At 42.6% G+C, this 27,412-nt stretch overlaps 1 protein-coding gene across 2 annotated transcripts in view; it reads right to left on the bottom strand.

Moving 5' to 3' along the window:
- Positions 1-27,412, bottom strand: part of FSTL4 (follistatin like 4) — a 238,852-nt gene that overhangs the window by 22,088 nt on the left and 189,352 nt on the right. For both annotated transcript variants that reach the window (XM_009646869.2, XM_009646870.2), the window contains exons 6-7: positions 17,590-17,756; positions 4,403-4,523 (exon numbers count right to left, since the gene is read on the bottom strand). In XM_009646869.2, the coding sequence (XP_009645164.1) occupies positions 4,403-4,523; positions 17,590-17,756 (288 nt within the window). The remainder of the gene's footprint in view (positions 1-4,402; positions 4,524-17,589; positions 17,757-27,412) is intronic.

Raw genomic sequence — 27,412 nt, 5'->3', positions numbered from 1 at the left:
ATTCCTGCTCTTCTCATTTCCCTGCTCCTTCCATTTTAAAGCTTTTTATTTCTTCTCCCTTGTCTTACATAATTCATTGTACAGGTAAATTATTGCATGCAACTGCCTTGTGATAACAGCAAACTGCAGAATGCATTTTTATTGTCCTCGCTACAAATTAATACATTCCAAGTAAGCACATTTTACTTTAAACTTGCGAAGACTTCAGCTCCAGACTTTGGAATATATGGATTATCCTTTGCTATTTCCCTTGGTGAATATATATCATTGCTAACCATTACTGTGTCTGGAGCCAAAAGCAATATAAAAATGCTATTATCTTAAGCAAAGTAGGAAAAAAGAGGTAGTCAAACAAGTAAGAGATCGGGTAGATTGCCTACTACTGCATACTGAGTAGTATCTTGTGAGCAGACCAATTCATTACAATAAAACAGCTCAGGTGATAAAGCACATGATGAGCACAGATGGTGGCATCAAGCCCCACAGACATACATTGCTGCTATAGGACCTATATGCTCCAAGGCTTAACAATAATTAATAGATTAATCATTTACTTGAGATGTTTTAATCTTTCCATTTATGATTGGAAAGAAGTTTGCAGCATTATATGTTTTCTTTTGAAAATCCACATTAACGAAACATCTGTGTTTAAAACATCTCCCTGTTACCAGCAAATTTGTCCTATTGGGCCCTTATAATTGGGCTGAGGATCAAATGGCTTTTTAAAACTGTTTTCAAGGAATACAATATTCTGATTTATGCTGATGTTTTCCAGAGTGCAAGGACCAAGGAAAATGATGCCCTACACTCAGCAGTCTCTTGATTTGCAAACTATCCATTTTCATAGTTGATTACAATTTTATGAGATTCTTTATCCTCAGCAACTCTTTTTCTTCTTGAAAGTGATAAATTGCTTTTCCTCCCTACAGTTCGTGTATGCTGTATGCATTTCCCAAGCCATAGCCATACATAGGAGAGAACATAATTTTCCTACTGTTCTTGGCTTCTCCTGATCAAAGATACCAGCATGCAAGATGAATTTTTCATTCTTATACTTTGTGCTGCCTTTCAGCACGTTCTTTTCTTCCAAAGACATTAAGGGCCAGGTGGATAAATACACGGACTTACATTTTACCACTGCTGGTTGATTGATGAGCTCAAGCCAAACCTACCACATCAAATGCCACACATAGGCTGCGTTTCACATGTGTGCTTTCTGCTCCTCGCCCAGAAGATGTGAGACAGTGGCTGGGGGCATTCATCTGGCGGCCTTCACATTTTCTGCCTAATGGGATTCTCATCTCTGCTTGTCAAAATGAGCATCTGGATCTGCCCCTGCTGCTTCTGATTTTGTGACCCAGCCGATACGTGCCCAGCTGCGTGGCACAGGTACAGGCGAGGACACTGCTTGCCTGCCGTGGAGAAGCGCGTGCCCGTCTCCTAGCAGGGTTTGACTGCGGTGAAGTGAATTTGCTTTCTTTGGGCGAGAAAAGAAACAACCGTGACAATATACTGGGATGAAAGCAAGGCTTTCTATAGGTAAACTTTTGATAAATTTGATTAGTCTGTGATACATTCAACTAGAGCACTGAATCCCAGAAACATTTCGTTTTTGTCAAAATTGGGCTCTAAGCTTTCTATTTAAGCTTATATTTCCTAATTTCCTGTATCACCTAATCAATGAGCTGTTAGAAGGCAGCGTTATGTCCTAAAAAGAGACAAAGGAGAAAGTAAGATAAAAACATCATGTCAGATAAAAGCGTGTGAAGAGGGTGCATGTAACTAGGATCAGATTCTTTAAAGGATTAAAAGGCAATAAAAGGAAAATATTTTGTAAGCTTGAATGAAGGGCCTCAGTGGGAACAGTGAGCCAGGGCCCAGGTGGTACAAAAAAGGATCAAAGGACACTGGAAGAGTTACTGCAGCTTTGAAAAACACTGACTTAACTGAAACACAGCCTAAAAACTGGGACCTGCCTGTACAGAAACAATGAGCTTGGGAAGGGATGGGGATAAATCCTTTTACTTCCACTCGGTTCTTCCTTCTCTTTCCTTTCCCAATAGAGAAACGTGGAGTTTTCTCTATTAAAAAGAGAGGAAAAAAAATAATTCTGATAGTTTTCACAGAATAAAACCGCCCTGTGTTTCTGATGTTAAAAGTGTATCAGCCTCTCCCTGGAGGAGACAGGAGAGCAGATAGACCCGAGTTCTGGCTGACTTGGTTCTGTCACATTCTCTTACAGTTTTAGTCCAATACAGAAAAGCAACAAAAACCCTCCCGTGTTGAAGACGGAGTTTTTAGTTTGATACAGACAGACAGAGACAATCCCCAGCGCCGAGCAGAGCCCATCAGCCATACTCAGATTCCCAGCATCTTCACTCAACTCAGCTCAGCTCAGTTTCTTCTCTCTACTCCTGTCAAGAGAAATTCCTCGATTTGTCCTTTAAGTGACTAAAAACTGAGAAGGATTTCCTGCCTTGGGAACCCCACCATGTATCTGAAGGCAAGCAACATTGTCCTCACATCCGTCGGTGCTGTTGCCCCAACATCAGTTGATGGAGGAAGCCACAACACAGGCAGGAAAGAAGAGAATTTGGGGATGTGGGCAGCCAGCCAGCCACGTCAAAACCTACAAACCCTCGGCTCTGCAAAGCCTAATGGCTCATATGGGAATATCAGCTGCTGTAAGGCAAAGATTTCTAGACCCTGCAGTGTTTTCTAGCAAGCCTGGGTTGATACCAGAACGCAGGGCATTTTTTTCAGTATTTAGTGACTATATAGCAACATCAAAAAGCCAACATGGATAGTGTGTGGGGGGGGGGTGTATAACTGTTCTTGTATTAATAAGAAAAACCACATGCAGCTGTGGTATGAAACTTGAATTTAAAAAGAAAATGAGATCTTTCAACAACAAGTTAAATCTAAGTGGCAGGCATGAGTACAAAACAAATCAACCCCTCCCCGCGCTCCATCTAGCTTCCCTCTCATTCTGCTTTTAGTTTCAAAGCCTTTGGGCCTTATATTCTCAGCGATGATAAAGTCTACATTGTTGTCTGCCAACCAAACTCTGTTCAGGCCTCATAATATATCACATAAGATACAGGGGATTAAGTTGTTGGCTCGTGTTTCTTTCAACTGCCATTCATCAAACAAATAGCACTTTGAGGAAGGAACCCTGGATTCCCAGCTGCAGCATGCACAATCTGGTTATCCACATTGCTGAGACTTTACAGTTTACTACCTCAAAAGATGACGAATGATTATGTAGAAACATTAAGTCAGCTCTCATTCAAATCAACTGGGTGCTTCGTGCTCTCCTCCAGGTACTCGCTGTGGGCGGGGGGCACTTAGGCACGTCCAGAAGACCTGAGCTGCGGTCAAACCTAAACCCCACATCCACCACGGTGCTTCTTAAAGTGCATAAATATATCTTTTTACTGTTTTCTCTTCGTGTCAGCCTCTCTCTGTTAACCTGCATGTAGCTATCTGCTCTTACCAGTTGACAGCCCTCCTTTGCAGAGGTCTGTGCCCATCCAGAATTTTCCTGTAAAACTAAATACTTTCATACCAGAGTTCGTCAAAACCCACACATAGCGAGCAACGGATTCCCCTGTCTCCTATTCTGGAGATTCTCCTGGTCATATTTGCACGTGTAAATATGGGTTTAACCATGGGTAACCACTTGCTGCTGGGGAGGAGGGTGCTGCACAGGCTGGTCCCTCGCTGAAATGCCGGTTCAAGCTAATGTAATTTTAAACTAATCTGACCGACTGAGACTGAGGTCAGAGGAAAGATAGCAAGCACCCGAATGTAAGTTCCACCAGGCGTAAATGTGGTCCAGGGGACGGAGGTGAATGAGAATGCTGGAATATGGCCCGTGTGATTCTCTCACCTGTAAAATGGTTTGCCCTCATTTTGCAACCCAGCGGGCCGTATCTTTAGCCAACGTAAATAGCCCTCAGTGAACCGAGCTGCCTACAACCAGGTAACAACCTGATATACAGCTGTGTGCTGTATTTATTTAAATACCCTGGACTACTGCATGCCACAGAAATGATTTTCTGGAAGAAGCAATTATTGAAGTAACATTTCTGTTGAGAAAAGTAGTCATTAGTCTAAGAGATGCTTTGAAACACTGCTCTTAAGTCTATGGAAATGTTACTGACAGCTTGTTTTACAGTTACGATGCCTGCGGAAGCCCAGGTAATTATACACGTCCCCCCGTGGTAGCTTTCTTTTTGATTGCCTGCATGATAGCGCAAGCAAGCAAACCCCGAGCCGCATCCGCTCTGGTGCAAAGGCACTTTGGTGCGTGGCTTTTTGCGCCTCTGCGAACGAGATTAACGCGCGGCTTTGCTTACAGGAAGGTTTTCGTGGATTATCATATATGCCATTTACTAACCATTCACCTGAAGGACGTGGGTCTGATACAGCTCTTCATAGCCGTAGGCATGACAGGTGTAATTGCCCATGTGAATTGTTGTTACCTTGGTGATGTAGAGGGAATCATCTTCTCCAAAATCCTGTATGCAACAGAAGACAGGAAAGGTGCCTTATTATTTAGCAAAAACATTTTAAACACCGCATAAAGGGAGACTACCTTGTTTGGTGGGTTTGATAGCATTGCAGCTTGGAAACACAGCTTGAATTTTGAACAGTGAGTTTTAAAGTTCATAAATCAACACACAGGGAGAAAATGAGCGGCAATTTAAGAGCAAGGCAAAGTAACTCATCTGAGAACATGAACTTTTGTGCTGGTTGCTAACAAGGTGCTCTTTGCACATAAAAAAAGATGGCAATCTCCAGCTGTTTAATTTATGGGGGAATTTAGTATCTACCCGTTAACCTCAGATGCGTAAAATGCTAACTTCTGGGCGGGTTAAGGTTTCCTTTTTCTACGCCGGTTCTCAGAAAATGCACTGTAACCTTGGGGCTTGATGAGAAAGAACTGAAACTGTTTGTCACTTATCTCAGCCAATATCCTAAGCAGGAGACAAGAAAGAAGACAAAAAGCGTTTTCTCAAAGAAACTTGTTTTGATCTGTAACTGCTTGACGAGTATCTTTACTTATCCCCTTCATCTTCCCAGATCTGCTCTTGCATTGCTTCAATTTTTGATTATAGATGGGGAGAATGTGAGTTAGTAGAGAGGTTTTGGCACTTGAATATGTTGTAAAGTGCCCTGCTTAGGAATTTATTTCAAATTATATTTAACTGAACCACAGTACTGATGGGCATACGAAGCAGCTTCTTTTGTTACTCCATTAATGTTCAGACTTCTGCAGCTCCAGAATGTTTGTACTTCTATGCAAGCCCAGAAGGATACATTTAAAAAACAGTTCATGAGCTTAAAGCACAATTTTTCTTTAAGTAGCTCCATGCGTGAAGCATGCTAAACAAAACCCTTCACAGAATTTCACTGAAAAAGTAGGGTAAAATTCAGCTTAGAATCAGGGTGGTGCAAACCCGGTACAAACCCGGTGCAAACCCGGGTGAGTGTTGAAGAGTGGTTTTGCTTGTGAAAACCCAGGGACTTTTTTTTCCAGTTTCCATTGTGTAGGTAGAAAGCCAGCCTGCAGCCAAGGGGTGTGCCAGGAAAGCCCCCCCGCCCCCCAAGGTCGTGCCTGCTGCCACCCTTGACCACCATGGCCAGCGGGGGCGAAATGGAAGTACAGCACCGCAGAGCTGTGAGGAGGTGAAACTCAGCCAGGGTCTTCCAGCACGACTTGATCAAACTGACTAGGGTGGACGGCACAAAACAGGAATGCAAATTTGCTCTGCTGGTTGGGAGTCAAGAATTTGGCTCCCAATTTCTTTGTGATGAGAAGGGAACCCATGCACAAAGGTGCTGATGCTGCTCCCTTTCCCTGCTGCACCCAGGGTGACAAGGAATCATCCTCATTCATTCTGGTCCTGCAAACCCCCTGCCAGGTGCTCAGAAATTATGAGCAAGAGTTGTCTGACCAGTGGATGGGCTGCTTTCTGAACGAAAGTCATTCGGGGCTCCCTATATCTCAACATTTCTTGCCTCTTCAGGGTGCATCTGCTTTACAGTTTGAAACTCTCCTTTCCAGCCATGACACTTAGAACATTTTTTGAAGGAAGCTGTGATTCTGAGGTAGGCTTGCAATGCCAGCTGGCAACCTTCAAGGAAAGTACAAAGTCGCCCAACTCTTGCAGCATGGGATTGATCTAGCACTAGTTCTGCTGGCTCTTGAATCTTCTCCAATGACTTCTGTCTGGCACCAAAGAAATGTCTTCATGCCTCTCCCCTCAGTGGCAGTCCAGCACTGGCAGGGGGGAAAGGGAAGTTTGGGAACTTGCCTGGTTTTCAGACACGTTACAAGGCAGATTGAGACCAAACACCGAGAAATAGAGCGTTTACAGGCAGGACGACAAAGCACAGACCTGGGAGGGCACAGATATAACCACCCCAGTTCTGCAATCTGCTACCCTAAGGCATGTGCTGCCCCAATGTGCAAATGTAGGAACAATTATAAAGAATAAATCCATAGATGATCCTGAAATTCATTATCTGTAATCAAAAGCATTAGATACATTACTGCCACTTTGGGTGTCAGGCAGATTTGGCATCTACACTATGGGAGAAGCTACCCAATACATTATTACAAATATCTACTCAAAAATTCCCATTTCAAGCATTTGCCTGTTTTCTAGTCAGCTAAATCTGTCCTGCCAGAAAGCAAAGATGCACGAGTAACTGCAAATAGAAAAGATATCAACCCTGTTCAAATGATATTTGCATGAGATCGAGAAAATGCTTACAGTAGAGGGGACTTAATAACAGTTTCTAAAGTTAATCCCAAAGCAACTCAAATTGAGTTTAGATCAATAAAAGCAGGATGGCTACTTTTATGGAATGATTTACAAGGAGTTGTGGAAAAACAGGACAATAAAATCTTCTCTGTTTTAAGTATGTTGCTTCCTTTAAGATATCTCAGAAAAATACTATGAATACTCGGTTTGTGCTCTGTAATTGTCTTTTTATGGACGATCTGCTTTTTCCAATGCATACAAATGTATTACTATAAGTAAAGACCCTTGCAAAAACAAACTGATGCAAGATTATATGATGATTCTCCTCCTCTCCAAATGCATTTTTCTTGTAAAGAGAAGCTTATATTGGTAAAAGCATGGTTTATGACTTTTAAAAACTATTTTCTGACTTCTAGCACTTAAAGATGGTTCTCAAATACAATTTAGGTTAACACTGCATCATTTACATCAGGCGCAGAAGGAAATTATCTGCCCTGTATTAGAATTTGCACACACACAGTAAATTCCCGTAAGAGTACAACACTGTTAAGAATGACCAGTATTAGGTGTGGGAAGAAAAAAGTGATTATGAAATTTAGGTTCAGTTCTGAAACTTTTGTTGCTACAAAAAGAATAGTGAATTCTCTTAACAAATTAATGACTCTTTCCATGCGTTTATTGATTGCGCTCACGGTTTCTCCTTATGTTTCCCTGTGGATGTAATTAGTACATTAGGATTTCCCCGTTAACATTTTATATATATGCATGCATTCTTATGCACAAGCACTTCCTGCGTATATTTTATAAAGGTATATTTGGAAGTGCTGTAAAAACCCAAGCCCTAGGGCATTAGGAAATGATGAGTCTTTGATTGCTTGATAGCCTCTGACTCTCCATCCTGCACTCCCCTCAGCCGGGAATCCTGCGGCACAGTGGGACAGGGTTTAGTGGTGGGATGGCAGGGTTAGGTTAAAGGTTGGACTCGATGATCTTAAAGGTCTTTTCCAACCAAAGCGATTCTATGATTCTATGATTCTAAGCCATCCCGGGCAGGCACTGGGCAGCCCTGGTACCTGGGCCGCTTCCCACCGCCCTCCGTTGCCTTGGGAGCCCTTCGGAGCTGCTCCGGTGCATCCCTCACCACTGGCGCTGTACGGACCGGGGTGTAAGTTAACACCGACAGTGCTTGGCCACTGCTGGGACTGGGAAGCAGCCCTCGGCTGGGCTTAACACGATTTTACCAAGCTGAGAAGGAAGGCAGGTCAATAAGGACTTTCTGCCTCTCAAAAACGTGCATCAGGCAAGCGGGAGCTCTTTGAACAAAAGTCCTCGGGAACTGTTTTGCACAAAACATTTTGAGAAACTCAGGTTCTGAGCTCCATCCCTCCATCCAAACATGCACACATAAGCTTGCTGGGAGAGCCAGCAGGGGAAAGGATGGGGTGGGCGGAGGGAATGGGGAGAATTCACACTGGAAAGAGGCAGAGGAAACATTTCACATGCTTTGACTTTCTTCAGATGGCTTTTGCTTGCAAAGCCAGGTTTGCAAGTTCACCACGAGCCTGAAAGCAGTCAGAGGGAACCACAAACATCTATAAAAGCGATGTAACTAAATTCTTCTCTCCCCCAAACCATCCCACCCTTACAGCAGAGTGTGCTAGGGCTGTCCAGGAGTCTCAGCAAGTGCTGCACCCCCCCGGGAGCTGGGACTGCCACTCCTGCCCCCAGCAATGCCCGATGGCAGATGGAAAAAGCCTTTTTATGCATCATCTGTGGCATAGGATAGGCAACCAGAAGAAAGGCAAAGCAGAATTTTCTTGTGAAGAGGAAGTAACAGAAGTGATGAAAATGTATGAACAAGAGGCAGAAACCATTCTAATGCCACAAACTGATGAGCCTTGCACCAAAGCAGCCAGGTAATCAGATAACGTGTTCATCACCTCTGTTTTATGGATTTCATTATAAAATAATGCTATGCATTTGGGTAAAAATAATAATTCAGCAAGCTGTGCTTATAATTTCTCATAATTGATAAGGCTGACCAGTGGCAGGTGATAAGTTGACTTCTCCAGCAGTTTGTCTCATGCTTTCTCTCCATTTCTGGAATAAAAAGTTTTCTGCCCTTCAGGAGCTGCTTTTATGTCTTGCATTTACCCTTCAAATAAGGGACTGATTAAGTGACCTCAGAGTATGTTTTAACTTTTCGAGATTAAAAAAAATGCACCACCTCGCATTTTAAATTCGTAAGAGCTCAGTAATCTAAAAAGCAGAAAAAAAGTTGCTACTGCGCACAGTCAATTTGAAAAAATAACAAAGCAGATCCTAGAAAATGGATATGTACTTTTTTTTGTATTGTATTTCCTTCCCATCACTACTGATTACACAAGGCATCGGTCTCTCCAAGCAGAAGATTTTTCATATTTATTTATCCCATCCCTCCCTTCTAATGCATTCCCTGGTCATGCAATCTGCCGTGGTTCAGAGACACCGCGCTTAGAAATGTGTAAAACATTACATATTGCTTGTAAATCTTGTCCACATCCTGTCTCAAGTGAAATCCAATATGGCATTGTAATGCCACAAATTTCCTGCTCCGACACCCAGGATCGCAGCCGGCGGAGCGGGTGCCCACGTTAACCCAGCGCCGGGGGCGATGCCGGAGGGTGACGGGCACCGGCCGCCCGCCTTTTCTGCCCATTTCAGATGCTAGTTCATGAAGCTTTCTGACATGTATCAGGGTTGTTCCAGAATGGAAACATATTTAAAACCCTTTAAAATTTTGGCAGAGAGGATCACTTGTTTTCCAGGAAGTCTTAGTTTGAAGGGGAATTAGCACAGAGTAGATTCAGGCTTATTATTTTTTAGGATAACTTCTAGTTATTTGAGAAAAAAGAAAAACTTGCCTTATAGCTATAAATAGAAAGAAGGAACAGAAAAACAAGTCCCAGTGACACAAAATCATGCGAGCTCCCCATCTCTCCAGCCACCGGCACACATCACACCTCAGGATAGCGCTATGGGGTACCCCCCCCCGCCCCCCGGGTAAACCTACACCGTGATTTTAAAGCACCCCAGCTAGGTACTGAATGCTCCTGGGTGAGTCCCAAAGGCAGTCAATACCCTCTCACCACAGTGACTTAAAAGTGTCCATAGCTGAAATAATGGCAGAGGGAATGGAGCTCCCCGAAGGAGAATCCCGCTGGTTGCTGGGGTTTCTTCCTAAATAATTATAGTAATAGTAACAATAATAGCAATAATAATAATAACAACAACAATAATAATAATGAGGAGGAGAAGCAGGAGAAGGAGGAGAAAGAAGGAGGAGAAAGAAGGAGGAGAAAGAAGGAGGAGAAAGAAGGAGGAGAAAGAAGGAGGAGAAAGAAGGAGGAGAAAGAAGGAGGAGGAGAGTAAGAGAATAATTCACCTCACTTTCAGACCCTTCCCGTCAGCCCTTTCCACTAAGCCCAGGGAAGCTGGGATGTGCCCAGTTACAAAAGCAGTCCCGTCACGGGGGCTAGCTGGTGTCACTGGTTTTCCACCAGACAAAGAAAAACACCATCACGATTTCATAGTAACCAGCACAGAAACAAAAAGGTATTACTTAGTTCACGTTAAAAAAAGTTTTCCTGATCCTCAGAGTCCTAGAAATCTCTCATAATGTTTACACGATTTTAAAACAAAATGTACCCAAGCGTTTAATGAGATGATTATTATGCAAAATCTACAACAATGGCTATCACTTTGAAAATGATTTCTCCTCACTAATCAAATGACTCTGATCTTTTTTACAATAGATTCATGAGTGATTCATATAAAAATAATAAAAACTAAATTAGTCATGGGCTCTTAAATCACTTTCTTTGGTGCTTTCAATAATTCATTTCCAGAGACAAGCTGAGAACTTATGCTTCATTAATATTATTTGTTCTTGGTTTTACACATGCTATCACTTCAGTAATTTACATGGGGAAAAATTCAGCCTTAAGCAAATGCCAGAAAACTATTGCAAACACAGCCTGATGAGGTATTAATTTATCTTTTCTTGTTTTTCTGCTCAAAGAACTTAGCACAACATAAGACTTCGCTGGTGAGCTAAAAAAGTTTCTGGCGCGAACATATGGAAATGAACTTTTTAGATAGTTGTGCAATTATAATACAGCTAAAAATGGATGACTTTTATATCCTGAGAAACCCAGAGACAATACAATGAGGAAAATCAACGGCAGGTCATCCTGCCGGAGCTGCTGGAAGAGAGGAATTAGCATACCAGGAATTTAGTGAAACGTTTCTATTAATTGGATCTACTGGACGTTTCAGAGAAAGGCAGAGACCATGACTGAACAGGTAGGTACCAATGCTGGGAGGAAATCATATTCATAAACTCCAACTTTCTCCCTACAGTACGGAGGTAGATTTCTGGGATTAATGGATTTTGGTCTGTAATTCAATTATCAGTCGCAAGAGTCAGAGCAGGTAGGGGAGAGTACAACTGATTTCAGAGTCCTAATTAATCTCATTCCCAATTTTTTTTAATGTATTTTTTTAAGCATGCCAGTCTAGTTACCTTCATGCTTCACCATAGATGGGCTCACTCCTTTCTTCTCGCTCATTTTCAGAAGATTCACGCTGCATTCATAGCTCTGCTTTTCTGCTATAACCCCCAGTCCGGGGCCATGCAAGGGGAGTTGCATCTAACACCTCAGGTTTCTCAAAAGTTTCACAAGGTATATGCCCTATATGCCTCTAAAAAATGCAAGCAAGACAAACCCACGCTAGAGTAACATCTTCCTCCACAAAAATGGGCTGTTTGGGAAGGTGAAGCCTTATACTCCACTGGCTGCTTAGGACCAGGGGAACAACTCTACTGTCTCCGTGAAGGTATTTCTGCATTTGCAATAATCGCCTGCAAACTTCAGTCTGTGACCCGAAAATGAGCTACCCCGCCGAAGGCACAAGTGCATACAAGTTCTGTGCTCTTCATTATAGCAAAGTGAGAGATTATATCCATATATTCTGAAAATATTATAAGTATTAATTTTCCACTTAACCTCTGTTTTAGAGCCTGCAAAGACCTAAGACACTGTAAGCACTGTGCAATTTCTTAAACTTTGATTTGAAAGAGAAAAAGCTTGGCTTTAAACATACAACTTCCTGTAATTTACTCCCATCACTGTATTCCTCCAGCATCCAGGATGACACAGGGTTTGATCATTTTAATGGCCCGATTTCTATTAGCAGGGTATTAAGTGGGGTTATTCACACATGATCTTTTTATTATTTAACAGTGAAACTACATTAAAACCATCAACAGGAATAGATAGCCTTCATACAGCCTGTTCTAATGAGAAAGCTAATCCAAGTGACTCGCACTTTAAAGGTTGGTCATTTGCTTTGGGTTTCAAATACTATGCATGGAAAAATGGACATTTAAATGATACACATGAAATGTGTATCAAGGCAGGTAGGCACAGACCTTGTGAGCGCCATGGTATGCACAGGGCGGTGAATCTTCCTGGGTGCACAGGTAGATGTGGAATATGAGCAATCAATTATTTTGGAGGTGGTCTGTGCCACCCCACCCCGATTCATTTCTGCCACCTCCAGACGCTCTTTGCACCGTGGACCTGGCAGAGGTTTGGTGGGCAGAGATGGAGGCAGGCTTGCATTCAGCCAGAGTAAGGCACACGGATTTGTACGGGGAGGAGGAAAACCTGTTTGGAGAAGAGAATCACTCCTATTCCTCCAAGCAGGGATGTATACCTCTGAGCTCAGCCTATGTATCTCAGGTGCCTTCGGGGTCTGGACTGATGACAGGAACCCCAGCAGCAAACCCAGACTTTCTTCACATGGCCTTAACAAAGGCAAGAACGTCTGAAGGTGGGAGCAGAGATCTCTCCAACCAAGTTTCCTTCCCCTGAAAGCAGGCAATGGTGGAGGAGATGCATGGGAACTGGGTGAGCCTTAGCAGGACACGCTGCTATGCTCCCATCAGCTGCTGCTCAGCCATTTCCCAAACTGGGGACTTGGTCCTTGTGATGAATACCTCTGACCCTGGACTTGTTTCATCACAGCTTCAACACACCTCCCCTTCAGCCTAGGTGACATCCCAACGCTGTAATACAAAACTGAACATGCATGAAGTCGGTGCCGGGGGTCTTTTGGACAGGAACATTCAAGGCTTCTTCAAGAATTTATCCATGTAGTTTGTACAAGATGGGCTGGCTGATTCACACAAGTGACAATAAAGCAATGGTATGCTGCGGTTTGTAAACTTGCGGGAGCATGCTTTTTAAGCGCAATTATTGATTTTTCATCAAACAAGGAGGAAGACAAGTCATAAAGTAGCAGCAAAGCACTCACTCCCCTGCCTTTAATCCCCTTCTGAATCAGCAGAAATGAAGAAACCTGTATTTCAACAATCTGTAATGAAAAGCTTGGTTTTGAACTAATGATCTAATGCAGATCTGAGTTAAAGTGTATGGAGTAATATGAAATGAATCATGAAAGACACTCATGAATTTATGTTATAGCTACCTTCATTACACCTGGTGATTCACCAAGTTCTTATCTACCTGTATGCTGTAACATTTGTTTTCTTATGGTAATTTCTCTTCTCTGTTGTTTGCGTATGCCTTCACCATGCTTCCGGAGGATAAACTTCTGTTTATCAATTTTGTTTATAAATGTACGTACATCTCTCTGGAGATAATGTCAAATCATGTGAAACAATATCCTATAAACACTGTAAAATACATTTGACTCCATGAGGAGTTTATTATATTCTCAAATTGAGGAATGCTTTCATAATCATATATTTGGGGAAACATACTGCTTGTCTAGGGGACAAAAGTGTATTATTTTGAAAGATGACGCGTTTGAACCACTTCACTATTTGTAGTCAGAAATCAATTTATAGCTATCACAATCTTATCAGTTTCAGCTACATTATAGTTATTTTCTGCATGAGAAAAGTCGATGGGACTTTTTAAAAGTATAGCTGCAAAAGGCCTTTCTCACGGATAAATAATATGGGTGGGTAATTTATGGGTAAGTAATATTTTTATGCTAAAAGCAATCTTAAACGTTTGCAAGAAAAATAGTTTAAGTACATGCACCATTAAGATGGCTCTTTTGCAATAGCTATGTTACAACTCATTAACAGAGTTTGTCACAGACAGGACGAGACAAATTATTAATAAAGTTGCTTATGAAAGCTTCTGATGAAGACAGCAATGAAAAGTTATTAATATTTTGTTGCCAATCAAGGTATCACATAAAAATGATTTAAGTAATGCACTTAAACAACCAGGCTTTATAGTAGTCTTCAACCTTTCAGTTCTGCGTACATTTAGGATCATCTAGGTTTTTGTTGACCGTCTTTGTCACTTCTAATATTAATCTGGAGCACAGTCAACCTCCCCATATCGCATTTGTCAAGAATCTGGAGAGAATAAAACCATGAAGGACTTTTCCACTCTGCCTCTCCTGTGCTGCGCTCACACCTTGTTGGAAGGGCTCTGCTTTTTTCCAGAATTGGGCTGCTATTTTCATCTGATTTCCTGAATTAGCATTTAGAAGAGAGAGAATTTAATTGAAATATAATACGAGGATTTTTCCAAGTGTGCGAATATCCTGTAGGTTTGTATCTGATTACCACTGTGCCAGGAGCAGGGAGGATTTTCTTGAAGTTAAAAAGGTACAATTAATCTCGTGTTGCACTTCCAATTAGCCAAATTGCTAACCTTATTGTGAAAAGCAGAAATGCAATTGAGTTTCTGCTTGAGGCGTACTAAAAGAAAACTGAAGTAATTTAATTAACTGACTTCAAGTATATTAAGAAGCACACTGCCTTTACTTTCCTGCTGTCAATGCCTTGAAACAGGTTATTGTTTAATGCGAGTTTCTGTACCCACAAGAGGCTGAAGCTTTGAACTGTCTCCTGCCACCCACCCCAACCCACGCTGTCGAGCGTGCGAGGCTGCACGTATTTTCACATTGCAAACCTCAAGGCGAATGGTGGTGCTACCTCCATGCTACACGTGAGTATCAACCCGAAACACGAGGGCGTTCACGCTGCAGATGAACGTGGCTCATGGCCCATGAGCACAGGACTTTTAAAAGTTGTGCGTATTCAAAATGAAAAGACTGGATTTACCAGCTGAAGGACTCTGTCCATTCCCACTATGAACAAGCGCTTCAGACATGCAGGTGCCCATCCTTGGTAGCCAGAAGGGGGACACCCCTGAGCTCCAGAGTCCTACAGGCTGCCCACAGTGGAAGAGGCACGATAAAAGACAGCAAATCCCCAATTTGTGTCACCTCAAGTAACCAGACCAGAATACAGATGGCAGTGATATATACAGAACATCAAGAACTTTACAGTTTAATTAAAGATGAAAAAGGTGTGGAGGTGTTTATTAGACAAAAAAAGTTGATGGGCGCTTGTAGCAGGTGTTATATGATGAGGTGGTAGAGGTCATGAACTGACACGTGAAGCATTAAAACCTGTATTTCCTCCTTGTAAGAATCTCGGAGTGCTCCTTTGATATAGTTTCTCAGTGATATACTAGTTCAAACAGATCAAAAAGTGATTTTTTTTTTTCCTGCTGTATTGCACGGTGCTGACCTAAGGGGGTGTTGAATCATTCAGGAACCAGACAGTTTATGTGCAAGGACATAACTCTTCCTCTTAACATTTAATAACCATCCTTCTCATAGAAAAGAAAACTACTTATGAGTAAACCAAAAATCACTTGGGCCAGGGCTAATTTAGGGAGGAAATGACATCTCAGCCTGAAAATTTACTCTTCCAAATTCCATTGAAAATAGTAGGAGTTGCAAATGAAGCCTCAGAGCCACGTGCTATCTATCCTTCAAGGATGCACTTGTACTCCAATTCCTGGACCATCATTTTGTCTCCATTTTATGCATAAACTTTTAATCTTTTAAGATGAATGTGATCATAACCAAAATTTCATAAAGGTAGAGATAAATAACTGGAATTTTCATTATTTTTAGCCAAAAAATTCTAACACCACTCTTGAGCCTCCAGAGTGTGTGGCAGTAAGTTTTCAGAACAGCTGAACCTTGCTTCTAACCTCAGCTCGGTCTTGAACCCACCAACACAACTGAGCCTAAAACCACAGTGTCTCAGATCTATCTAGTGGCTGTAACTGCCAAAAGAAAAGGCTCCTCCCAAACTCCGATTACACAAAGTTGCTCACGACAGATTAAACTAAGCACATTGGCAGTGTGTGTAATCCTTACAAAGCTTAACCTGCGTCAAGGAATAGATTTGGTTTGAGGAACATTTGCACAAGGCAGTACAGGCAATAAGCTGCCAGGTCAACCACCTGCACGGCTCACTATGCCACGCTCCGACTACAGCAGGCAACGCCTGACTTTGCGCATCCCAGCTTGGCAGGTCTCCATGTATTTTTAGTGCCAGTGACCCGAAGTTCATTATTCTAACCCTGGCGCTGACAGATGTCTATAAGAAATCTGGTCAGGTACACCGGCTTCGGGCTGGCTGTGCAATCCTGCGCGGCCTCATTACGGCTCCTGTATAGCCCCGTGCCAATCCTGCGGCGGGATGTTTGCTGGTTTCATGCTGCATTTCAATGTCATGCTCCAAATGGCGACAAGAGACGCATTTTAAAAGGGTAATACTCGCTTTGACGAAAAGAAAAGAATGTTGAGATGGTTATAATTACTGAGTTTGTGCACACAGTAATCATCTATACATAGTGCACACGATTTTCCTGCTAAGGTAGAGTCAACAAATAATGTACCAAGTTGCAGTGCATATTTCTGTCCTGTGTGCTGTAATTTTCATGTATTAATGCAGAAGAGTAAAACAAAGATTTTTCACATTTCAGCAATCCTGGATACACAACAATTTAGGGAGCTGCAGTATTGACTGTAACAACTCTGAACTGAGTGGTTATCAAATTAACAAGAGCTGAACAAAAATATAAATCAACTCTCGCTGTAGTGTAATTAAAATAAAACCTGATTTACTGTGTACTTTAATGCAAAGAGAAATGAAATACAGACCATATTTTTTGCACACTACTTTCCACTCTCTCCGTAATTAAATGTTATTAAATAAATGAGTAAGTTTATACCATTATTCAGGTATTGTCTTTACTACAAACTATGACTCACACATCAGACCAGCGTTGTGAATTAAAAGAGATTCATCATCTGTCCTGCGAGGGTATTGCCACACCCTACTGAATAATCCCATATTTTAATATGCTCAGCAGAAATAGCAGAATAGATGGAATAGTAGAACAGCAGAATGAGATAGGAGAATTGGCTGAAAGGCAGGTGGAACAGGAGGAAGAGAGATAAAAACATATTATTTGATTCAGATAGAGGAGAGATTTCAGCACCGACCATAAATGTGTTCTTTCACGCTCTTGATGAACCTGTTCTAATGGAGGAGTTTTAATGGTCTGCAGAGCTACTTTCCCCTGGGCTTCCAGGGCTGCTGGCTGTGGACCACAGGCTGCACCAGACGGAACGAGCGACAGGGATGCAGTACCAGGGCTAAACAAGTGCTGGGTTATTACAGTACTGAGCTTTAACTTCATAACAACACGTTCCAAGTACCCCTGCTCTCAGCTGCACGTATGTTGTTTCGCTTTTATTCCTGAGACATATTCACATAAAACCAAAATATCACGCCAGCTTCCAGTTTTCCATAAAAACAACAAGATAAAGCTTGTTCCCTTAAAACTATCATCTGTTAAATGAAGTCATATTCAATGCCCTAAAAAGAAAATTACGAGAGAAATTCAGGACTTACATTGATGTCCTCCAGGTCGAGGAAGTTGAGGATGACGCCGTTGCGCTTCCAGATGATGGGGGGCCGCAGCGCCCCCCGGATGCTGCATGTCAGGACGGTGCTCAGGCCGACCGTGATGGTGGTAACGCTGATCTTCTGGTCCTCCGGCAGGCTCAGCTGCACCACCTCTGCAAAAGGCAACAAACCAGGAATAACACCCAATACTACAAAGGGAAGCTGTTCCCCTTCTCCCCACTCTGCCTTCCTTCTTCTTCATTCCAGGAATATTCCTCGTTCCAGGAATTACTTGGAAGGATTCTGGCAAGGAGATGGATACCTATGTTGTAAAAAACCCCCTAAACAGTAAAGCCAGGTAAGAGACATAGAAACTGAATCTGCAACAATCAAACTCCCTGCATCATTTTCCTGAGACGCCTAGCGGTGGTCGTGGCGTTAGGGCACTAAGATGGGTCCTCCGGCAAACCTGGCTGCAATATTCTATCCATGAAGCAGTCAGCAACAGGAGGGCAAGCAAAGGCTCTCCTGACTGAAACTGGGTTCATTTCTCTAGAGGACTCCTGCCAAGGACCTCTGAAAAGGCACAAGAATGAGTGAGGTTCTTTCCTTGAAGAACAGAAATAAAGTAAGACTGTTGTCACTGAAATATAAATAAACCCAGTTTTAAATTGCCCAAACATTAGGAAGTCACCAAGCACAAAAACTCCTTTACCAAACACAGCCACCTATGGCATCTGAGATACGTTCCTCTAACCAAGGAGTGAGAAGCTTTCTCACATATTATTTAAATTAAAAAATCCAGTTATTTTGACTTATGTTGACACACAAAAGAAACACCCGAGGCAGCAGGCCTTACTGAAAACCATACCAACACCCCTCTGAAACCACACCAACATCACATCGTTTCCTTCTGGCCACTGCTCACAAAACGTCTCTGCGTATTTTGCCACGTGTGGCCACACAGATAGGGAAAACGTTTGACACCAGAATGACCGTGGCTGCAGATTGTCATTTTTAGGCATTTCAGCAGCAGCAAGCCAGCACATGGCAACCAGACCACATTATCAAAGCTGCTGCACTCACAGTTTTATCATTCACACAATGTTTTTTGCTTACTCTTACTCGTGGGCTCTGCAATAAGAAAGCCCTGAAACTATATCGCATATAAATGCCGAAACCCCATCTTTCAAGGCAATGGCCCATTGAGGTGAACAGGGAATGTTGACAGCACTTTGACATTATGTTGCCAATTCAGAAACTTGGACTGGGAAATGAAAGACCCTCTCCTGGCCTCAACGCCCCTCCTTCTTCGCGGCCACTGGCATGAACTGCGGTAGAACAGGGATGAAGGAGACCAACGCTGCCTCACCCAAGGCCATGCACTTTGGGAAAAACCACTTCAAGCGGTGCTGACACTATAAAATGTTGTACAGGGCCAGGTTGCTCCCTCCCATCAGTTGGCCAAATTACTCTTCATCCTGCTTGCTCGCATCTCACCTCTGCCGTTACAACCCGCACAAGATCTGTGTATCCTGTATGTATCTGTGGTAGTAGGATCTAAATGCTTTGTGCAGTTTCTTCCAGCCCTCTGAAAAAGTGCTGACTTTCAGTGAATCCAAACACACATTTTTATCATGTCAGTTCACAGCTTGTGATGTGATTTTGCCTTAAAAGTTAACAGCTTTGGTGGGAAAACCTTGCACTCTTTTATGGGGCTTAAACTATGGAAATGCACGGAATAAAAATAAAAAAACCCACTATCTACTTTTGCAAGCATCGTTTTCCATCTCTTCGTACCTTCCAATGGAAAAATTGCCTTAACATCTCTGGAGTAGTAAATCTGTTAAATCTGTTCACTGCAATACGCAGTCCGTTTGAGCAGCCTCGGGAAGCCTGGAAGGACTCACTTCAGTGCGCTGGTCTAGCAAATAATTGTGACCACTTAGTGCAAAACCGGCTTGTGCAGCAGTACCCAAACAGCTCTGCATCCTTTCTCTGCCGGCTTCTTCCACCTAAGCCAGAAGTTAATTGAATGTGCCACAAATTGTATTCACTGCTGTAGATCTGAGGCTGGCTTAGGGCTGCAGAGATCAATACCGCATCGCATGTCATGCCTGACGTTCTCCCACTTAATATTCCTGGTGCTGGTTTAGAAAGAGCACAAACTGTTGAAAAGAAATGGTAGCTATAGTTTTGATACATGGTTGATCAAAAATAGGAACATTTGATTTGATTGATTTGATTTGATTGAACGTTTGATACTGCGATTCGGGTTGTGGTGGCATTACATGAGAGGAAGGCCTGACCCAGTCAGACCATCAAGCGGTTTCTACACCTGAAACCTGAATATACAAATGGGGAGATGGAGGAGGATTCAGAAGGGAAGGAGACAAAGCCAGGAACAGATAACGCATCATTAAATCACGCCGCCCGCGGTACCTGCTGGAGGAGATCGGAGTCGCAGCCACTCAGCGCCATGGATGGTGGCCCACAGGAGTGGTGATGCCCCATACCACCACCCTCATCCTGCTGCCTGAAGCACGTAAAGAGCACATAGGGGCTAATAGCGAAGTTATTTTCTGCATAAAAGAGAGCGCCTTTTTATGAATAATATATTTGGAGTGTACTTGAGAGGATAAAGGACTGATAACTACAATAATTTGTAGCATGGAGTAGGGCTAATGAGGACATCTTTTCTTGAGGGGAAATGAAATAGAGGGTCATTCATTTACGAGAGGATTGTTTTTTCATCTTACTGCTGTTTTCCTTAATTCCCTCTGCTGTTTCTCACTCTGCCTTGAGTTCCCTGCCTCACGCTGGGCTCCCATCAGCTCCCACTTCAGCAACGTTTTTTGAGCGTTTTGTTGCGCTAGAATTTAAGGCTCCCTGCCCACCTTCCAAATGATAGCTGAAGAGGCTTTGGTTTTACACTTTAGAAGCACGCTAATGAAAAATACATTAACTTTTAATTAAGAAGATACCTTGCATAGCTACCGTTCTTGGATGAACCGTATCAGGCCAAGAGATGACTTTTTGTATTAAAGCATGTGATTAGTACAGACCTCTTTAAGAATGCAAACACACTCCTTTCCTGAGTATTTCTATGGAGTATGTTTGAGGGCGTATCATTACCAATACATCTCAGGGCATCTTATTAACATCTAAAAGCCTTTCTACTAATACACAATTATTTTGTGTGGCTTCAGTCACTGCCGTATTCTTATCAATAGAAAAGATCTCCTTACGTAATCAGGTGTATTGGGGAGGAAATGAAGGTTCCCTAAGAGGATGCGAGGGCTGGGCTTTTTAAAAAGCTTCTAAAAAACTCAAAATCTTGTACTTAAGTACTTAGCTTAGACAGACCTTATGGTAGTTGGATTATGTGTACAAATTAGTCAAATCACCATAATGGTTTTGTGTAGAACCTCTAGATGAAGTATTGAACACCGTTAGTTTTATTTTTAAAAACCTGTGGGAGATAAAAGGATTTTTACCACACGTATAAACCCGAGCAGAACACATGGGTAATGTTCAAAGTGAGCTCACCTGCAGAAGACAGGCCGGAATAGAATTTGGTCCTAAAATCAAGCAATTTTATGTACATTTGGAAATTCTGCAGGATGATGCATGCAAAACAGCTTTCTATATTCGATAGATTCAACCAGTATCAGCCCTCGCTGATCAGATTTATCAAGTCGTGTCAAACCTGGTGCTCTCCTCTGGGATTCCAGTTGAAGCAACTCCTCAGTTTATTCCAGCTGGAAATAAAAAAACTCTTCCTGCCAACTTCTCTGCCATCAGAGAGAGATGCTGTCATCAGAGAACGGGATGCTATCATTTCCGAGTCAACTTTTAATGGTTGGGGCCAGGGGCAAAGCCTTCATAACAACCACCTTTAAGAAGGAATGGGTGTAACCGTGTCTCCGTGTGTCGGAGGCCCGGGAGGAACCTGTCATCAGGTGCTGCACCAAGCGTGGAGCAAAATCCAGGCCAGTAAAAGGCAGCTGGAACACCGCAAACACGCTTTGGTGATGGTAGCAGCCCAGCGCCTGAAAACCACGCAGCTCCAGGAATGAGGGCAGTGCCCTCTCCAAACCTTCCTCCCCCATTCCGGAGGGTGAGGATGACTCCCTGCATGCCAGCGGTTGGCACTGAGGGGTTATGGAGGGGCAGGATGGCTCTGTCCTGCCTCTCGCACCGTTTCTCTCTGCTATGATATTCAGTCCGAGAGAAGCTGGGAAGCACTGCGGACCTTTGGTGACCCAGGTGTAGCCATTCTGATGTTCTTATGTTAAATTCCTTGCAATACCAGGTCCCATGGTGACACGTTTGAGAACCCGAACCTTTACTAATTCCTTTTCTTGTTAGAAATGTCAAGATACCGTCGAACATTTTCCTCGGCCCCTCCTCCGCTCCAATTTTATTTCTTAAGGTGCTGAGCTGGAGCTGCACTGCACCTTTGCAAGCCGTGCATGCTAATGCCAGCAGGTATTACTTGTTGTGCTGCTTTATCACGGAAATCTTTTTCTCCGCTGTCATTTGCAGCCCGCCAAAGGCAATCATAATTTCACAATGAAGACATGTATAATTGAGGTCATTATAGGGAGCAACCCGGAATGAGCAGCTATGGAGAAAAACTCATTGATTTAGCACTGTGTGGAGATAATTTACATAGTAAATGCCGGGCGCCTGCCTGCCTGTGCTCATGCTACACTACATACAGAAACAGATTTCACACTTTAAAAAGTGCTTAATATCGTTAATTAGATCTTTTCCCGTAAATCTAAAGAAAATATACTTTTTAATACATTGTTGCTACCTTTAATCATTGTTACATTTGTTCCTGGATATCTTGCCTTGCTAAAACAGAATATGGAGCGACTGAGGCTATTGCTTAGATTCTGCTTAGGGGACAAGGCAATATTTTTTTAATCCTGTAATTTGCTCTCAGCGGGGAGGCAACAAAACCTTGTTTGAAGCAAAGGGAGGATGACTTTCAAAGAAAGTCCCAAGCACAGATTCCTGCCCCCAAATTAATGCTCCTGAGCAGAGACACCTTCTGTTGGGGAACTGAAGCACGGGTAACGCAGCCCTATGTACACTGTGTTTCTCCAGCAATGGTTCAAGTCAGGATTGATTTAATGGGATGAAACTTCACTCGGTTCCCCGAGTCCTGCAGCTGTGTTTATGCGCTGCATCGTGTTAGTAAAACCCGTTTATTGCCTTGTGGCCCAATACTGCAGCACGAAGGCCAATGGTGATTTTAGAATTTGTTGCAATAGGGAAAAGAGTCTTCTTCAGCTGAATACATTCTCAGGTGAGGAGCGAACTCAATCAAGAAAATCAAACCAATTAATGGATTAGAGCTAAAACCAGGATACATCTTTTATAATTATTTTTTCCCCCAATAATTTTGATGAGACGTGTTTGGCTTTGGATAGAGAGGGGAGAGCAATTTTAGACCCTCTTAAATCTGTGCCGACTGCAGCTAATGGATTTTAAAATGACCGTGTCAGAGGTGAAATGTATTTATAAATGCACAATTGAACGTGAGATTTGGCCAGCCAAAGAGCGCTCCGGTGATACCGTCTGGGAGACCCAGCAATGAGATGTGGTCACCTAATTAGTCGCTGCTGAGAGAGATTAAAAGAAACAAAGGGCAATTCACAGTGGGTCTGAATCTGTAAAGCACTGCATAATATGCTTATAAATTACTCGTATTAGCACGTGATTTAGTTTCTACCCTACTCTATAGACCAAATAAACGAATTAATAAAAACCTTAGTCCACAAATCACCCTGGGTTTGCATGTCTTTGCAAACCTGTCACACCGGCTGGTTTTAGGACTATCTCCAGAAGAAATGTTGCCATGCTATCACATTCTGCTGGTCACTGAGGTTCAGACAAGCCAGTCTTGCCTAGAAGTACTGGCTGTCCGTACAAGTCCGGGAAAGGACTATCCATCACCCGGCCCCAGAAGAAACCTCCATTTTCTGAACACCAACTTAGAACTACTAAAAATGTTTATGCTATTAATTAAGAACATTAGAGCTGTTAATGAACATGATTAAAGTTGTTCACAATTAATTAACCCAGAGAATTCCTACGGCTCCTGCATCAGTTCAGAGCAGGTGATCAGGATGAGTCTTCTGGCTTTATAACCTGTGAAAAACACCATTGAGAGCTGGCTCTGCCTCTGGCCACCGTTGGTGTCACCCCCCTCTGCCCAGCTGGCCTCCATGGGACATTTCAGGAGTTGGTTTTCCCTCAAAAAGAGGTACCACAATGCAGCATTCCTCTAAGGCTTGAAAGCTTAATTAAAGTGAATAATAAAATGATTGCTAAAGCGAAGCAGAAATGTTCATATCTCAGCTTTATTTTGTAACCGCAGTAATTCAAGTTCTCAATGTAATTTATAAATCCTCAGGACCTTGGGCATGCTACTTCAGGACGTATTTTATTGTAAATTCTCTACTAAATTAGTAATGCTGTTTTCTAAGTCATAAAAAGGCATAATCATATTTCTAGCAGTATGAAAGGATTTAGTACCTCCAGCCCTCTCCTGTCATTACTCTTGAAGGCCACAGGCTATGACTCCCTGAGGTAGGTCCCAACCTTGCGCTGAAAGCTGAAACCTGTCTTGTCGTGGAATTTGGAATAATGCGTGCAAATCACCAGCGATATTCATCTCTCGCGTCGTGCCAGAGGACAAGACCCCGTCTCTCATCCCTGTCAAGTCTGAACAACTCTTCTAGTCTGTGTGACCATGACTTTGAGATTAAATGCAAGAAAAAAGCGGCTATTAAAAAAATTAAATATGACAACGCCTTTTACTTTTCTTCAGCAACTGAGACATTCCGTGTGTCTGTAATACGCTATCCCCGACATATGACAGAATGGCTTGGGTTGGGAGGGACCTTCAAAGATCATCTAGCTAGTCCTAGCCCCTCCTGTGGGCAGGGATGTCTTTCACTTGATCAGGTTGCTCAAAGTAGTTGGTTATTCAGCTAATGAGAATATACAGAATAAAAAAAAGCTTAACTTGGAAGGGGAAAAAAATAATCTCGTATCAGCCTGGTCCAGCTTCTAACACTAATAGGGATTAGATCTTCACATGCAGGCCAAGCTGCCCTTGCTCCTGTGCAATACCTGCATTTTCTCCTGAGCCCTCTGGAAGGGTGAAGGAATGCTCCCAGGGGAGGACGAGCATCGTTTCCAGCTGTTGGATGTGAGAGCAATCGAGGATGTTTCTCGCACAGCTCTGTGAGGATGGATTCAGATCTCCTGAACCTTCACAGATCTGGAGGCTGGTATCACCTCCAAGACGGTATCTCAATCCCCTCCAGAGCCCACGCGGGGCCCTGAGTGCCTGGCTTGGATACGTGGCGGGATGGAGGGATTTGCACCCAAGGAAGGCCAATTTCTCACACTGACTATAGAGAAACTTCAGGCGAGTAACTCCGACAGAGCCACCTGCACTGGAAACCTCAGCATCTGGAGAGGCAAACGCTGTTCAAACCAGCTGCTTACATGCTTATTTAAATTATACACAAATTCCTTCAAAAAAAATCATACACGTTGAAGAAAAGCCCCGTTTCCCATATGAATTGGTATCAAGAACATTCACATCGCTAATAAATTTGCTAAAAATCACTTATATTGACTTTTAACCAAATGTAGCTTATTTATGTGCTGGATTCTAAAGATCCATTTCTCTTTTTTAAGAAAACAAGCAACACACTTTCCATCATAAAACCCCATCACTGCCCTTCTGTTACTAATCAGGAAGAGAACATTTAGTTTGTGCAGAAAGGGATAATTCATTCATTCCTGAAAGTGCATGAATAAATATAAGTTGTTCAGTGCTTAATTATTTAATCTCCAGAGGGTGATAAGTGATGGATTCATTATGTAAATAGGCATAAGTAGTCTATTTTAGACAATAGTTTACATAAATGCATTTGTTTTTATTTTCAATTCCTATTTCTCACAGATTGAGAGCAATGTTGATATGATTAATTTTTGATAAAATATTCCCATGTTGTGTCAACAGTGTCCTGCCAAGACTGCGACAGCCACGCATTTCCCCAGACAGTTTATTCGTTCCAAAAGTAAAATTTCTAGTGGCCTAACAGGCTCTCCGAATTACTTCTGGTAGTCGCGCCCGTTAACCACTTGACTCAAAAGATTTGTCTCTTTTTCTTAAGAAGAGTCAAACCCATACTATAGTAAGCTATAAATATATAATATATACACTTTATACTACAGTGTATATACTCTCTGAGTAACTATTGGAGATCAATATTAAAATCCCTCAGTGAACCCACAGAAAAAAAGAACATGATGGTTCCTGGGGACAGATGAGAGGTGTCACAGCTGCTCCCTGTGTTCTTGAACCTACCGGAACTGCCAGGAATAATTAGCATCAGTGGTTTCGCAGCCACAAAAGCAACAGTTGTCTCTTGTAAAAGATTTATTTCAGCATCTCTAGAGTTTAAAAGTTTTTCCCAGTCCTTCAGAAATGCCTTAGCTTTGAAACAGAGAACTCTTTAGCATGGGCAGGTTCTTTCAAAGCAACGGAGCTTTTAAGAACAGCCGCTATCTATATTCAAATTATGGTATTTCAGAGTTTCAGAGGACCAAAAAACCGTATGAAACCACTAAACTTTTCTTTGTAACTTCTGTAACTTACAGCAGCTGAACTGATTTATACCTGATTTAAGGCAGAAAAAGATAGCTTCTGGTGGAGGATGTGGCATGCCAAGTTTCTCCCCGGAGTGAATTTTTATGGCTGCTCTATAAACCCCTAGGGTTTATCATGGAAATACTGTCAGACCATTAAGTCCAGCATGACTTGTGGGAACCACTGTAATGTGTACGTAAATTACTTTGAAAATAGAGACAAGCCAGGCCACAGGGTATTTGGGGTTCAAGAAGCATTCACATATAGTTTAAAACCACTGAGACATCAAAAATGGCTGCGTCAAACTGCATCAACCTGCTCCCATCTCTCACTCCCCGTTCATTTTACTCTGAGCTCTCGGCCAGCTTTATGCAATGAGTGCGATACACTGAAAAATGCATGACCCAGGAAACAAGGAGCCTAGGAAAAAGCCCCACACTGCTTCTAAGCCTTGCACTAAGGGTTTCTAAAAACCAAAAATCCCACGCATTTAAAATCAGGTGTATTTATTTCTTTCATATTCCCACACTTACTGCGTTCATAAACCACCAAATCGGTGAGAGCATACCTTTCCAGTTGTAAATAAACTTTAGTAATATTTTTTCATGGAGCTTTCATTGCTCTTTCTATGGATGACTGCAAATTTAGCCGCGGCGATTATACGGATTTTGCATCTTTTCTGACCGCAGCTACGCTCAGGATATTTAATAAATGCAAGGACTCTGCTTTCCTGTGCTTAGGCTGTCCCAAACCAGGACCTCAGCTGTTCCATCCCCCTACTTTGCTTTCCACTCCAGCCATTGCCCTTTTGGGTTCTGCCTCACTGAAGTCAGAGTTCAATCTCTCTCCAAGGCTTTTGGTGATTTTCCTTACAAACAGCTTCCCGGGTGCCAGTATAAAATCAAGGCGCATTTCATTTGTAAATTATCGTGACACAAGCAGGGGAAAAACAACGCGATAAGAAGCGAGGGGCTGCAGGGCATACCCAGATATTTACACCACACACCCCTGCATAGCGTGGTTCAGCCACGCTGCCTCCCGGGCAGCAAAGCAGGGTTACGGACGTCCAGACTCCAGCTATGCTGGGGCTCGGCTGGACGTGCATCTTGAGGATGCATTTCATCTCATCCCGACGGTGCTGCC

The sequence above is a fragment of the Egretta garzetta genome, unplaced genomic scaffold, assembly GCF_000687185.1.
Source record: "Egretta garzetta isolate BGI_Z169 unplaced genomic scaffold, ASM68718v1 scaffold439, whole genome shotgun sequence".
Classification (NCBI taxonomy): Eukaryota; Metazoa; Chordata; class Aves; order Pelecaniformes; family Ardeidae; genus Egretta; species Egretta garzetta.
This window is presented reverse-complemented; position numbering and strand designations above follow the sequence as displayed.